At 50.7% G+C, this 14,569-nt stretch overlaps 1 protein-coding gene across 1 annotated transcript in view; it reads left to right on the top strand.

Moving 5' to 3' along the window:
• The window catches only part of LOC103595738 (protein sidekick-1-like), a gene marked incomplete at its 5' end in the record, with an annotated part of 238,324 nt that overhangs the window by 115,098 nt on the left and 108,657 nt on the right, over positions 1 to 14,569 (top strand). The window contains 5 exons of the mRNA XM_008579197.1: positions 4,732 to 4,867; positions 5,332 to 5,393; positions 6,074 to 6,209; positions 7,671 to 7,730; positions 10,200 to 10,297. Coding sequence (XP_008577419.1) covers positions 4,732 to 4,867; positions 5,332 to 5,393; positions 6,074 to 6,209; positions 7,671 to 7,730; positions 10,200 to 10,297 — 492 coding nt within the window. The remainder of the gene's footprint in view (positions 1 to 4,731; positions 4,868 to 5,331; positions 5,394 to 6,073; positions 6,210 to 7,670; positions 7,731 to 10,199; positions 10,298 to 14,569) is intronic.

Here is a 14,569-nt window from a genome sequence, read left to right as displayed (position 1 = left end):
TTCAAGGGCAGTTCAGAAGTCATTCCTTTGTGAATTTCTGAGTCTAATGTCAGCAGTGAGCACTCCCTTTCTGAGGCTTTACAGTCCCTTTCTTAGTCCCAAGGCTCTCTGTGCTACATAACGCAGGAGATCTCGTGGACCCAATGAGATGGTGAGGCTAGAACGCATCCCTGGGTGTGGAGCTCAGTGTTTTCACACATTTACTCAGCAAATATGCCCTGAGCCCGAGACAGGCCGCAGAGTGAGCGAACAGGCACAGCTGTGAGAGAAACCTGTGCGCCTGGCCTTCTGGGTGGCTCTCAGTCCTGCCCTTCCCCACCACAGGAGGGACGCAGTGGGCCCAGCACTGTCCTCCCTCTCCTAGGGGCCACAGCGATGCGTGACCTGCAGCCACGTGGACAGAGGTGCTGGAATCTTTGGAGCTAACTTAGCTGGCAAAAGGGCACGGGGAGCATTTCACTCTGTTTACCTGCTCTGTAAAATGCAGATGGCATGTGGAGAAATGCCTCTTTCTATTCTTCCTCATCAACTTTTCCAATTTTCCATCCATTGTATTTTTTTAAGAAAGGGGTTAAATAAACTTTCTATTACAGTGTGGTAACAGTTGTGTTTGAAGAAGGATGTCCTACAGAATAAGGAAGGATTTAACTGTAAGTCTCAACTGTAGCCAATGAGAAAACCCAGGACTGGAGTTGAAATAGCAGATTGCTAGTAACCCCCTTCTGTCCTTGTGTGAGTGGATGTGCGCGTGTGTATGTACTGTGTGTTATGCACACACACGCACGCACACGCAGGCTTCCCGTCTCTGTCTCCACGTCTACTGTGATGCACTCACAACAACATATATCTCGGACCAATTTGCAGTTGAGTGCAACACTGAATGGCATCTACCCTTACCAAAGGAACCGCTTTTTAAAGTGGGGGGGACCCAAAACCTAAAAGCTGTTCTGACAACAATTCTGTATACTCTATAGGGAGGAAAATCAGAAAATGAGCCCTGTCGGCACCCTCAGGTTTAAGTAAAGGGTCTGAAATACTCAATACTCACGGGGAGGGGTGCAGACCAGGACTGGGGGTTCCCAGGACAGGTGGGCTAGAGAAGAAACAGATGAATATTCCAGAGCACTGGTGATTGACCATTGCTGGGATGCTCAAGGTGTCCCAAACATTAAGGCTTTGTCATCAAAATTGGTAGAAAAGGACAAAATCAAATAAGATAAAACAGCACAATACACAGCCTTCCCTTCCTGCTCCTCAGTCGGACTTGTGGGCTTTGCCACCGATTCTTGCCCCTCCCTGTTCTGCCAGCACTCAGCTTCCTGAGCTCTTGGCTCTCTGGTCAGGTTTATGTTATATTTTGTCTTCCTGATAAGTGTGAGAAGTCCTCAGAAGCTGTTGAACAGCAAGCAGGGCAGAAGCTCTCTGCTGGAGAAGTGGTCAATGGTTACAGGGAACGCACGGGTGGCGGGTCCATGCCCCAGGGACTCTGCTGCTCTTCTGCCCTGCCCTGGCTGGGGTGCACCCGATCTGGAGATACCCTGGTCTGCACTGGTTCACTTTCTGTTTTGTTTCAGTAGATCTGTTATCATGGGATGATTTAACAAGCATTTCCACCTGTAGGTCATCCCGTGGAAGGCAGTCAGATAAGGGGAGGAGGCAGGGTTGCCAGAGAAAACAGTGGATGCTCGGTTACATTTGCTATCAGAACAATGATTTTGAGACTCAGATTTAGCTGGGTGTCATGTGTTTTTATTGGATAAACCTAGCAAGCCTAGAAGGGAAAGAGCAACAAACAAGAGACTCACCTGCCCTTGAAGTCCTCAGGCTCTGGTTCTGCAGTTCTGGCCGTTGGGCACCATGGTGTTCAAATGCCCCAGGGCCCTGTGAGGGCAGAGGGGCTGGAGCAGAGCCAGCCCCAGGTCCCCTCTGCTGCTGGCAAGGGCCAACGGAAGGTAAAGTGAGAAAAGGAGAAGCCTCCACTGTCTCTTTGAGAATATGGAGCCAAAGTATTCGAATATCTGGCAGTGCCCTTTCCCCTCCCTGGTTCCTGGTGGGTGGCAGGCATCCTCGGAGCTGGGGGATGCCAACCAGACAGGTAGGTGACCTTGTGCCTTTCAGCAAAGTCGAGGAGGGCTGTGGGGTGTTGACTGGGTGGGGGACACTGGCGACTCAGACATGGCCTCCAGAACCACTATTTTCTCTGCCTCTGGACTTGCATGCCTGGGGTCTGACACCCTGGGCCGGGAGTAGTGGAGCTGCACAAAGGCTGGAACTTTGTCTGATGTTGTGGGCTTGCTGGGTCCCTCTAACATGGATCATCAAGGCCTGGCAAATCTGTTCAAATTTTCCAGTTGTACTTTTCTATATCCAATGGGAAATGATATGCTTAGTGCTATTCCCGAATTGAGAGCATCACAGAGGACCTAGGACTGACTTTGAAGAGTGGCAGGGATCTGCCAGCAGCCCTGCATTGCACGGCCCTGGGAGCAGCTTGAGTTAACATGTTAGCAATTCTCATTTTTTTTTCCTTTTTGTCCTTTTTACTGACCGGTAATGGGATCGCAACCCTCGGTGTCGTGCCCGTACCGGGGACCGGCAACGGGATCGCAACCCTCGGTGCCACGCCCGCACCGCGCTCAGCCAGTGAGCGGGAGCTGGTCTCCACATGGGATCCGAACCCTTGGCGGGAGTGCCGCCACACTCCCAAGCGGCACACTCTCCAGTGCGCCACCGGGCCGGCCCAGCAATTCTCATTTTTGAAAACACCCTGCATATGCCATGCACACAGCTGTTCCTCTGGTGCATGTGTAAATGTTTATAGTTCTCCTAGCTACATCAGTACCAGTATTCCTTGCTCCCTGAGCTGTTCTGTTGGAGAGTTTGGAGAGCAAAGGATACTGCATTCTTCAGGTCTGAGTTCTGGATCATGAGTAGCAAGAGTTCAAAGGGAAAGGGATTTATCCCAACATCCAAATCCTTTTTGTCCCTGGGTTCGGATAGTCAGAATTAGACAGTGAGAGGGTGGACATCAAGATGGCTGCTGTGACAAATCACTACAAACTGGGTGGCTTACAATAGCAGAAATGTATTCTCTCGCAGTCCTGGAGGCCAGAAGTCCAAGATCAAGGTGTTGGCAGGCCCATGCTCACTCTGAAGGCTCTAGGAAGGGCTCCCTCTTGCCTCTTCCACCTCCTGGTGGCTGCCAACAACTCTTGGTGTTCCTTCCTTGGCTTGTAGGCGCATTACTCCAGTCTCTGCCTCTTCTTCATGTGACAGTCTCCCTGTGTATCCATGTGTTCAATTTTCCCTCCTCTTATAAAGATACCAGTCATTTGATGAGGGCCAGCCCTAATCCACTATACCTCATCTTAACTAATTACATCTGCAAAGACCTTATTTCCAAATATGGTCATGTTCACAGGTGCTGGGGATTACACTTGAACATATCTTCTTGGGGGACACAATTCAACCCACAACAAAGGGGTTCTCTTGCAGCAAAGCTGTGGAACAGGACAGTGTTCTGAGGTGCTAGTGACCTCACATAGTCAGCCACTGTGTAGGAGACACGAGACATCCAGTGTACATCCCTGTCCTAGGACAAAGCTTCATGGCCTTGTTTTTACCCATCCTTCTGGTCACAGCCTGGAAGGATCTTATTGCTTATCTGAGAATCCCAAGAGGAGAGACTGGATTGTTGAGCCTCAATACCAGATGGATGCCATGGACGCTGAGGCTTTATGGGGAGTCCTTGTGGAAATGGGAGGACCTTTCTTCTAGTGACAGATCTGTCACTTACTTATCAACAGAAACCAACTGAGGGAAGAAGGAAACCTTGGGTTGGTTCTTGAATGGTGAGCAGTCATACCCTAATGTGGATCTGTATAGGTCTAGGGTTCCCACAAACCCGTGTTTAAATTCTAGCAAGATCTGAACCTCGGCTTCCTTATCTATCTGTTCTTTGTATTCTACTGGGTTTTTAAGAGTCAAATGAGCGCCAGACCTATCTTAGGCTCTTCTTATGCCAGCTGACATCAGAGGGGCCATGGGGATTCCAGCCTTAGGTCTGAGTTGAGCAGAGCGGGGGTGATCTGGCATGTGGAAGGGTCAGTGAGGCACCCAGTAAGACTCCCACAAGCCTGGGTGGCCAGGAAGTGGGAGGGACAGGGTGAGGCCAATGATGGCCGATTTGGAGCCAGACTGCATCCTGAGCTCCTAATTGTTCTGGGCTTACCGCTCAGTGGGCAGCTTCTCCACCATCTGTGTCCAGGCCGTACTCTCCTGCTCCAGCCTAGGGGCTCATTCGAGGATTCAAGCTGAACATAGGATAAGACGCCCATGTCCCCCCACACACCCACAAGACAACTGAGGGTCTGCAAATGGCTCCACAGCTTCGTTCTGTGCTCTAGGAGGTCCCTCGTATTCCTCTTCACCAATTTGACATCTTTTCTTCTTCGTTTTTAACAATCAGGAGCCATTGGTTTGAACTAGTGACTTCCTCTTGTGAATGGCTCCACAGCTTCGTTCTGTGCTCTAGGAGGTCCCTCGTATTCCTCTTCACCAATTTTCTTTTCTTCTTTTCTTCTTCGTTTTTAACAATCAGGAGCCATTGGTTTGAACTAGTGACTTCCTCTTGTGTAGTTAGCTAAACTGGGGGCAGAGGTCACCAAGCTCTCCCACAGGCTGACTCGGTCGACTCCCTCGGCGTGGCTGAGTTGGTGTGATATCTTGCAGCCCCCCAGGGACGAAAGTCTGAATGGCCTTCTTCAGGGATACAGGATCTACTACCGGGAGCTGGAGTATGAGGCTGGGTCAAGCACAGAGGCCAAGACACTCAAAAGCCCTTCAGCTTTACGAACCGAACTCACAGGTGAGATGCTTTCCCCTCTGTCCTGACACAGGTACTGACCGTCAGTCACCATGACAGGTGGGGCAGGGAGGTTCCCAAGCAATCCTTGCACATCTGCTCCATGCAAAAAATAGTGGGAAATGCCATGCAGGAGGCCAGGAGGAGACTCCAGGAGATAGCCCTGCTCTCGGGGATGGGGAGCAGGCAGTTTTGCCACCAGGAGAACGCAGAAAGCGGGTGCGAGGCGGCAGGGTGCAGTTGGGAAGGTGGTAGGACTTTGTGGGTGGTGGGTCATATTGAGGGAGGAGATGTAGCCAGGGCTGCAAGGACAGTGTGCTGCTGCCCTAAGTGGGGAGGGGTCTGGGACCTGAGATGGAGGCAGGGGAACCCATCAAGTCCAAGGGCAGGTTCCTCCCGTCCATCAGAGTGCACAGTCTCAGCGTGGAGCCCTGGCTTCTCTCATCCCTGGGCTGGTCTGTGCTCAGCCTGTGCTCCACCACAGTCCAAACCCTGGCACAGCTCTGAGGATAGTCCAGCTGCCATCAAGGTAGCTTCTGGAACTGCAGGGAAGGCTGCCCCTCTCCCAGCTCCTCCTCTCAGAAGGAGGTTAGAGGGTTTTTGTTTCCTGGCATCCACCAAACAGCATCACAGAAGATAGTCTTTACACCTTGACATCTTTGTGCTGGGGACAGAGTGAGAGTGCAGCTCCAGAAATGTGCCACTTGGACAGCTGCCTTCTTGCTTTGTGCCACCTCCATCGTATCACTCTCTAAGCAGACCATGCACCCGGTTCTTCTCTCCCTGTGGGCCAGGCATGCAGATGGCAGCACCTTGTGCTCACATGACTTGACCCTGGCGCCTGTGCCAGGCATGGTGTTGATGAATGTTGATGAAAGGAAGTCACTCAGCTGTCATCCACACTCTTGGCACACCCTGAAGGTATNTAGGATAAGACGCCCATGTCCCCCCACACACCCACAAGACAACTGAGGGTCTGCGAATGGCTCCACAGCTTCGTTCTGTGCTCTAGGAGGTCCCTCGTATTCCTCTTCACCAATTTTCTTTTCTTCTTTTCTTCTTCGTTTTTAACAATCAGGAGCCATTGGTTTGAACTAGTGACTTCCTCTTGTGTAGTTAGCTAAACTGGGGGCAGAGGTCACCAAGCTCTCCCACAGGCTGACTCGGTCGACTCCCTCGGCGTGGCTGAGTTGGTGTGATATCTTGCAGCCCCCCAGGGACGAAAGTCTGAATGGCCTTCTTCAGGGATACAGGATCTACTACCGGGAGCTGGAGTATGAGGCTGGGTCAAGCACAGAGGCCAAGACACTCAAAAGCCCTTCAGCTTTACGAACCGAACTCACAGGTGAGATGCTTTCCCCTCTGTCCTGACACAGGTACTGACCGTCAGTCACCATGACAGGTGGGGCAGGGAGGTTCCCAAGCAATCCTTGCACATCTGCTCCATGCAAAAAATAGTGGGAAATGCCATGCAGGAGGCCAGGAGGAGACTCCAGGAGATAGCCCTGCTCTCGGGGATGGGGAGCAGGCAGTTTTGCCACCAGGAGAACGCAGAAAGCGGGTGCGAGGCGGCAGGGTGCAGTTGGGAAGGTGGTAGGACTTTGTGGGTGGTGGGTCATATTGAGGGAGGAGATGTAGCCAGGGCTGCAAGGACAGTGTGCTGCTGCCCTAAGTGGGGAGGGGTCTGGGACCTGAGATGGAGGCAGGGGAACCCATCAAGTCCAAGGGCAGGTTCCTCCCGTCCATCAGAGTGCACAGTCTCAGCGTGGAGCCCTGGCTTCTCTCATCCCTGGGCTGGTCTGTGCTCAGCCTGTGCTCCACCACAGTCCAAACCCTGGCACAGCTCTGAGGATAGTCCAGCTGCCATCAAGGTAGCTTCTGGAACTGCAGGGAAGGCTGCCCCTCTCCCAGCTCCTCCTCTCAGAAGGAGGTTAGAGGGTTTTTGTTTCCTGGCATCCACCAAACAGCATCACAGAAGATAGTCTTTACACCTTGACATCTTTGTGCTGGGGACAGAGTGAGAGTGCAGCTCCAGAAATGTGCCACTTGGACAGCTGCCTTCTTGCTTTGTGCCACCTCCATCGTATCACTCTCTAAGCAGACCATGCACCCGGTTCTTCTCTCCCTGTGGGCCAGGCATGCAGATGGCAGCACCTTGTGCTCACATGACTTGACCCTGGCGCCTGTGCCAGGCATGGTGTTGATAAATGTTGATGAAAGGAAGTCACTCAGCTGTCATCCACACTCTTGGCACACCCTGAAGGTATCCCTTGCTGATGACCAGACAACAACTAGCATTTCCCTGGGCTTTGTAGCAAAATCAAAACAACAAAATAGAAGGGCTCCATGTGTGGCTGGGTTTGTACAGCTGGTCTCAAGAGTTCTTTCTTTGGTGGTTTGCTTGTCCCCTCAGGCCAGGGTTCTAGGCATGAGCATGAGTAAGCTGACAGCCAGCTGTACCTGCCACAAGTGACCAGAAGAAGCCGGTGTCCATGGCCTTCCCAGTGTTGCTTGGCACTATGTCATGCCAAGCACTAATTTGTTCTGTTGAATCAGAGGGGTGAGCACCCTCCCCCATCTCAGGCTGCCGTGCCTTGCTGTTTTACAAAGAAGTGCAGTAACGCCCGGGGAGCTGATGGGAAGCTTGTGAGCGGCAGGTGGCCTTTATCACCCTTGGAGGTGCCGTGTGGGAGCTGGAACAGCACCCGAGTGCAGCCACACATTTCCCTCATTTCTGCTGTACATAATTTGCAATAACTGTTTCCCTGCATGCTAACTGCCTTTCTACTTTACTTACCCCTAATAGCCCAAAGCAGCTTCAAGACCGTGAACAGCAGCTCCACATTAACAACGTATGAATTAACACGTAAGTGCACACCGCCGTCAGCCGGAGGCCTCGGTGACTGGGTAGCCCATCGTGGCCAGCTCCAATTGGCCTCTCAGTGGACCAAGTGAAACCAGCTTGGATTAATGGCCCTAATTTCTGGAATGTCCCCTCTCAAGTACTGCTTCCCAACATGCCAAAACCATGAGGGAAACAGGGAAGGAAACTTCTAGAAACAGAGGCTGGGGGGATTTACCCACCTCTGGTCTTTGAGTTTGGGACAGACAGAAAAGTCAGATTGGGCAACATCTCTTCTCTGGCTCCCTTTGACTTTTTTTTTTTTTTTAACTCTTATTTTTATATAGTGATAAAAAGTACATAACAGAAAATTTACCATCTTAACTATTTTTAAGTGTACGCTTCAGTGGCATTAAGTACATTCATGTTGTTGTGCAGCCATCACCACCACCCACCTCCAGAACTTCTTCATCTTCCCAAACTGAAACTCTGTCCCAATAAACATTACTCTCGGGCCAGCCTGGTGGTGCACTGGAGAGTGCGCCGCTTGGGAGTACAGCGGCGCTCCCGCCGAGGGTTCGGATCCCATGAGGAGACTGGTTCCTGCTCACTGGCTGAGTGCGGTGCGGGCGCAACACCGAGGGTTGCGATCCCGTTGCCGGTCCCCGGTACGGGCGCGACACTGAGGGTTGCGATCCCGTTACCGGTCAGTAAAAAAGACAAAAAGGAAAAAAAAACACATTACTCTCTAGTCCCCTCCCCTAGCTCCTGGCAGCCACCACTATACTGTCCATCTCTATGATTTTGACCCCTCTGGGTCCCTCATATAGGTGGAATTATATGGTATTTGTCCTTTTGTGACTGGCTATTTCATTGGGCACAATGTCTTCATGGTTCATCCACGCTGGGGCACATGTCAGAATTCCCCTCCTTTTTAAGGCTGAATAATATTCCATCATATAGATAGACCCCATTTTGTTTACTTGCTCATCCTCCCTTCAACTTTAACCCAACCATGTTGCTTCTCCTTTGATTCCTGGCTAGGGAGGGATTTCAAGATCCAAGTGTGGGGCTAAGGGGGGATCCCATAATGAGGTTCACTTCAGTGTGGAGAACTTGGCTGGATTAGAAAGTGGAAGCGGGAGGGAGGGGAAGGAGCTAACCCTTTCTGAGACCCTGCTATGTGCGGGCATTCTTCAGGGGGCTTCTCAACACCGTCCCATTCCATCCTCCCACCTTCCTGCAGGCAGCTGACCCAGCCCCTAGGTGGCGGGGACAGGGCTCACGCCAAGCTCCTCTCTCTGCACCGTGCTACTCACTCATTCGCGCATTACCCATCGTTCCCATAGCACGTGCTGCTGAGTGCCCAGCAAGGCTTCAGGCACCTTCCCAAACGTTACCTCAGTTGAGGAGCAAGTTAAAAAGTTAAAAGACAGACAAGGTTCTAGCCATTAGGGTTCCCAAGTTAGACTTTCTCCAGATTTTCCATCACGGGTTATAAAAAACCAAAGAGGGGTGGCCCGAGCCCATATGGTTGCATCCACATCACATGTCTCCATTGACCCCTTCTCCTTCTCAGGACTCAGCAGCCACGAGTCCCTGTGTTGAGACTAACAAGCCAGGCCAGTGTTAGTCCTGGAAGCCACTTCCTATAGGTTATTTTAAGGCAGCACAGCTCCAGCGGTGCTGAGAATTGGAGAAGCTGGATCCTGACTCAGCTACATGGGCAGACCTTTGTAAACATTTATTGAAAGTTGATAGTAGAGGGACCTCGGTGGTCTGATTCACTGGAGCTCTACTGAGTTTCGAGCTTGCTGGAGTCACAGTTTGGAGGCCTGGTGTGAGCCACCATTCCCACCAACATGCAGGTGCTCAGACCCCATGCAGGCCTCAGAAAAACCAAGCTACCCACAGAGCATTATTAACCAGTGGGAGAACCTTCCAGAACGTTTTGGCTTAAGGGTCATTTACTCTTGCTGTGTCACTGAGTCTGGCCACCTGCCTTGTGTAATTCTATATACATGGGTTCCCACACCCTTTTCTTCCTAGGACATGGTTATTAAACACTCAAAGGCCTTTGGTTTACCAGTGTCTTTTCTAAATTATTTTTAAATGCCAGGGTCTTCATCCATCTGTTCTTACTTTTAAGGAGAGATTCTGGACCAAAAGTCATGTCCAGATCATGTTTCATAATCCAAATTTTTAACTTTAAAAGAGGGGGCTTCCTGCTGCCTTTTACCTGAACACAGAATAGGATGACTCTTTTTGCCTTACCATGGTGGGTGCTTAATTAATAGTCAGGAGGAGGTGGGGGGATGCTACTGGTAATGGGCGGGGAGGCATTCACAGACTTCTCCATGGATTAAAAGGCTAATTATTTCCCCTGCCTCTCCTCAGAGGGTACTGATTCCTTCCGTATGGTTTAGAGGGAACTTTCTAAGAATGGGGGGTAGTCCTGGTGCAAGCTGACCCCGGTCTCCTTTACCCTTGTAGGTTTGAAGAAGTACAGGCGCTATGAAGTGATTATGACCGCCTATAACATCATCGGCGAGAGCCCAGCCAGTGCACCCGTGGAAGTCTTTGTTGGCGAGGCCGGTAAGCTCTGAGCATCCCCCAACCCCACTGCTGACGAGGGCCACAGCAATTGGAATAGCCAGGTGCTGCTCTGTGGCCTTGTGTCTCAGATGTCTCAGGGTCCCGCCTCCTTAAACATGCTGCTGGTGAGGCTGAAATTTCCCATGTCACTAGCTGGAAAAAACTAGCTCAGCCAAGAGCTGGAATTTACTGGTGGCTTAAGTGACTGATCAAGTCTTGCTTTTGAGACCCAAAGGGTTTGTTCTGTATCTATAGCCGTCATATTTATTACAACTTTGCTCTATGAGACTGGTGTTATTAACTCAACAGGAATCTAAGTGTGTGGCAAACAGGAACCTCGGTGTCTGGAGGGTGGGTGTTTGTACTTAATCACTTGCCCATCCCTCACTGGGCTCTGGCAGTGGCCCGGTGACCAGAGCCAGTCTGCTACCCTGGGAACAACCCATTCTCTGGGTCTCAGAAAGCCATATGGATCATTGTTCCTACAGCTTTTAGATGTGATGTGGCTCCTAAGTTTAATTCAAGGGACCGTCCGTCCCTTCTGTGGAGTATCTCACAGTGAGACATGTCTAAGGTTGTGTTTTTAGATCAGACTGCACCTCCTCCTCCTCCTCCTGCATGGGTCACTGTGACTCAGTGCTGGGCTCCTGGCTGTAGTTCTAGGGTTTGTTTTATTTGTTTGTTATTGTGGTAAAATACATATAACATGAAGTTTACCATGTTAACCATTTTTAAATATTCAATTCAGTGGCTTTAAACACATTCACAATGTTGTGCCACCATCACCATCATCCACCTCCAGAACTTTCTCATCTTCCCAAACAGGAATCCCATACCTGTTCAGCAGTCCCTTCCCTTTCCCAGCCCCTGGAAACCTCTAATTCTGTCTCTGTAAGTTTGCCTGTTCTAGATGATTCATAGAAGTGGAGTCATATGATATTTGTCCTTTTGTGTCTGGCTCCTTGCACTTCACATACTATTTTGAGGTTCATCCAGGTTGCAGCATGTGTCTGAACTTCATTCCTTTTCATGGCTGAATACTAATACCATTGTATGGATTTATTACATACATTTTTCCGTTCATCTGTCGATGGCCAGTTGGGTTGCTTCCACCTTTCGGGTTTGTGAATAATGCTGCTATGAACATGGATGTACCAGGTGTTTTTCAGTAGTTTTGAGTTAAGACTGAGCCTGAGTGGGGAGGGGGCAGCTGCAGAGGCTGCCCTAGGTGGGCCTGGTCCCTGTGTGTGTGCTCATCAACTGTAACCCCTGAAGACAACAGAGCCCAGATCCTGAGTGACCACGAGAAGGTCATACCTGACCAGGAACAACTGGGCTTTACATGAGCAAGAAAATTGCTTAGTGTCTGAGGTGCGGCGATGCAACTAGCGTTTCTCTCATGCAGTGAGCAGACGAGAGGCGAGGCGCCCAGAATCACAAGCACTTCCACAAAGTGCCTTTGACGTCCTCCCTCATTTGGAATGCTGTCCTCATTTTATTTTCACAGATGAATTCATCGCACGCCAGCCCCCCATGAGTTCTTTCTTGCCCTCAGTGCCCAGCCCCACCTGCAGCCAACCTTCTGTATCCTCAGGCACAGATTCTCTGCCTGGGGGTCCTCCGTATCTGACCCTGTGGGCTTGGATGAGAAATTTTCCAGGCCAGTCTGTGTGGCCAGAGAAGCATCTGTGTTGTCATCCCCAGTGCTACTGGTGAGAAAATCAAGGCTCAGAGAAGTCACGTCACTTACTCAAGTTTACAGAGAAGGCAGAGTCCAGCCGACCCAAGCCCAGGTCTCCTGCTTTCTCACCTGTGGATGGGCCAGCCCTTTCATCTTCTATCAGGGGCCCTTCCTAAAGTCTCGTTGTTTCAGTTTCCTCCCTCCCTTTCTTGGGGGAGGAGTCCTACCATGTCATTTCCATACATGTCTCTCCTTGCTCTGATTAGTTTGGAGTCCCAAGCAGTCACTTGGGACAGACAAGTGGCCCTGCATTCAGTTCTGTCTGCTCCTCCCAGCCCAGTCAGATGTGACATGGCTCTCCCAGTGTAAGCCGTGCAGCCCTGCAGTGTAAGCCTTTTTCGCTGTTCTTCAGTCTCAGCACACTTCTCTATCCTCTGTTTACACTGGAGAGAATTTTCTGGAAGAGGAAAGCCAGTTGTCATTCCAGCATTGCTGCTAGTGGGTCATCACCATTCCAGTCTCTCACAGCCCAAGTACCCCCTTGTAATAGTTTTATTCTGAGGATGACAGGTACTGCTAACACATTCACTTATAACAAATAAGCCTTCAGAAAGTAAAATTAAATTGGACCAATTTCTGTTCAGTTGGCTAGATGTTTAGAGCATCACAAACTAGTTAGCTTGAAATGCTCATAGACTTTTATGAACACTGAGAATTAGCCAAGGTTTCATAAGTAAACTTGCAAGTCTGAGTGTTGGCTCTGCCCTTTGTAGGCTGTGTGATCATGGGCAAGTCACTTCACCACTCTGTGCTCCAGCCTTGAGGCATCGTGGTGCAGTGGGGAAATCTGAGTTAGAGTGAGGGGGTTCAGGTTCTCATTCCAACTCTGCCACTAACTTGTCTGTCCTGCTCACAAGATGAATGTCCGGAGGTACTTGGCCCAGGGTTGGCACCGAGTCAGTATTTGGTAAATGCGTAAAGGAAACCCTGGGTGGGTCACTTGCTTTGACCTCATCTATAAAATGATGTGATAGTTAAAGCTGATGGTCTCTTCATCCCCTCTAGTCCCAATGTGGAATATTTAAATCTGTTAAACCTCAGAGAGAAAGGGTAATTTTTAGGAGATTTTTCATTAAGATTGATTTCCAAGTCCGGGCATTACAAATTGGTAAAAATAATACATTGGTAAGGACTCCAGTCTGCAGCAGGTAAAAACCCAATCCAAACAAGCTAAAGCTGAAGTAATCACTTAGTAACTCCTGTGCAGTGAAGTTGAGGAGCCTAGTACAGCTTCAGGCGTGGCTGGATCCAGTGCCCTAACAAGCTGCTCCCATGCTTCCTCTTGGTTCCTCTTTCCTCTCAGTTGGCTCTTTTGTTGGCCAGGCTCTTTATCAAGGTGGCCCTGCAGCTCCAGGCAGCAGAGAGCTTCCCTTTTTCTGCAGTGTCTGCCATGGAAATTCACTGGTTCTCATCAGCCTGCCTTTAGTCACACATCCATCCCCAAACCAGTTGCTATGGCCATTGGCCCGAGGTCCCCAAAGCCAGGGGATGATGTCATTTCTACCTTGACTGTGTGGACCAAATGTGAAGTGGGGAGGATGCTCAGAGGAGAACTGGATTCTGCTGCTGGAAGAAGGGGAGATGGGCGTTTACTGTAGCTGTGTGCCGTAGCACCAGTGGGCAGTTTGCCTAAGTGGCCAGAACTTTTTCTGGGTGGAAGTGCATTGTCTGTGGGGTTCTCAGCAGGACTGCTGTCCCGATGATTCCCAGTGTTATCTGCAGGCCCAGCTCCCTGCTCCACAGTGGTTTGGACATGGTGGGGGTGCAAAGAAACCCACGCCCTGGCCTTCAAGACTCGTGCTCATGGATGGGCCCCCGGCTTTCAGGATAATCCTGCACTGCTGCCCAGACCCAAGGTTGGGCTTATCAGCCCCTGCCTGTATTTCCAGACCTCTCAGGCTGTTCCCTCCTCATAAGCATATGCCATTTCACCTCTGTCGAGCTGTATCTGCCTGTGTGCCTTCCCTCCCATTCCAGCTTCCATGCCAGCCCCTTGGAGGAGTGGCTGTCTTCTCTCTCCCCAGGCAGAACTAGACATTCCCGCCTCTGTTCCAGAACACGCTGTACACATAGCTCTTTGCACCTCCCACTTGCAGACAAGTCTGTTCTCTCTGAGCTGCACAAGGGCAGGGGCCCCTTCTGATTCATCCCAATAACCCCAGTGCTTAGTGTGTTGCCTAGAACACAGCAAACGCTCTGGAAATGTTGGAAGCCAGGAGGGAGGGCAGGAAAGAAAGAAGAAGGAGAGAAAGAAGGAAGGAAGGAGAGGAAGCAAAGAGGGAGGGAGCGAGAGAAGAGAGCAAATTTAGACGAGAAGGAAGGGAGGAGGAAAGCAAGGTAGTGTAGCGCAGGTCACGGGTACCAAAGCCTAGAAGCGCAAATGACCCAGTGACACCACAGCCCAAGCAAAGCACTCTCCTTGCCAAACAAGGGCTGTGTCCTCGGCGGGAGCGACCCCAGGGCTCAGGGAAGATCCTGAAGGCAGGCCCCTGTCCAGAGGGCTCCAGCTCACCTGTTTAGCCCACTC

This window comes from Galeopterus variegatus, unplaced genomic scaffold (assembly GCF_000696425.1).
Source record: "Galeopterus variegatus unplaced genomic scaffold, G_variegatus-3.0.2 Scaffold1829, whole genome shotgun sequence".
Classification (NCBI taxonomy): Eukaryota; Metazoa; Chordata; class Mammalia; order Dermoptera; family Cynocephalidae; genus Galeopterus; species Galeopterus variegatus.
Note: the sequence above shows the minus strand (reverse complement) of the source record. Positions and strands in the feature narration are given on the sequence as shown.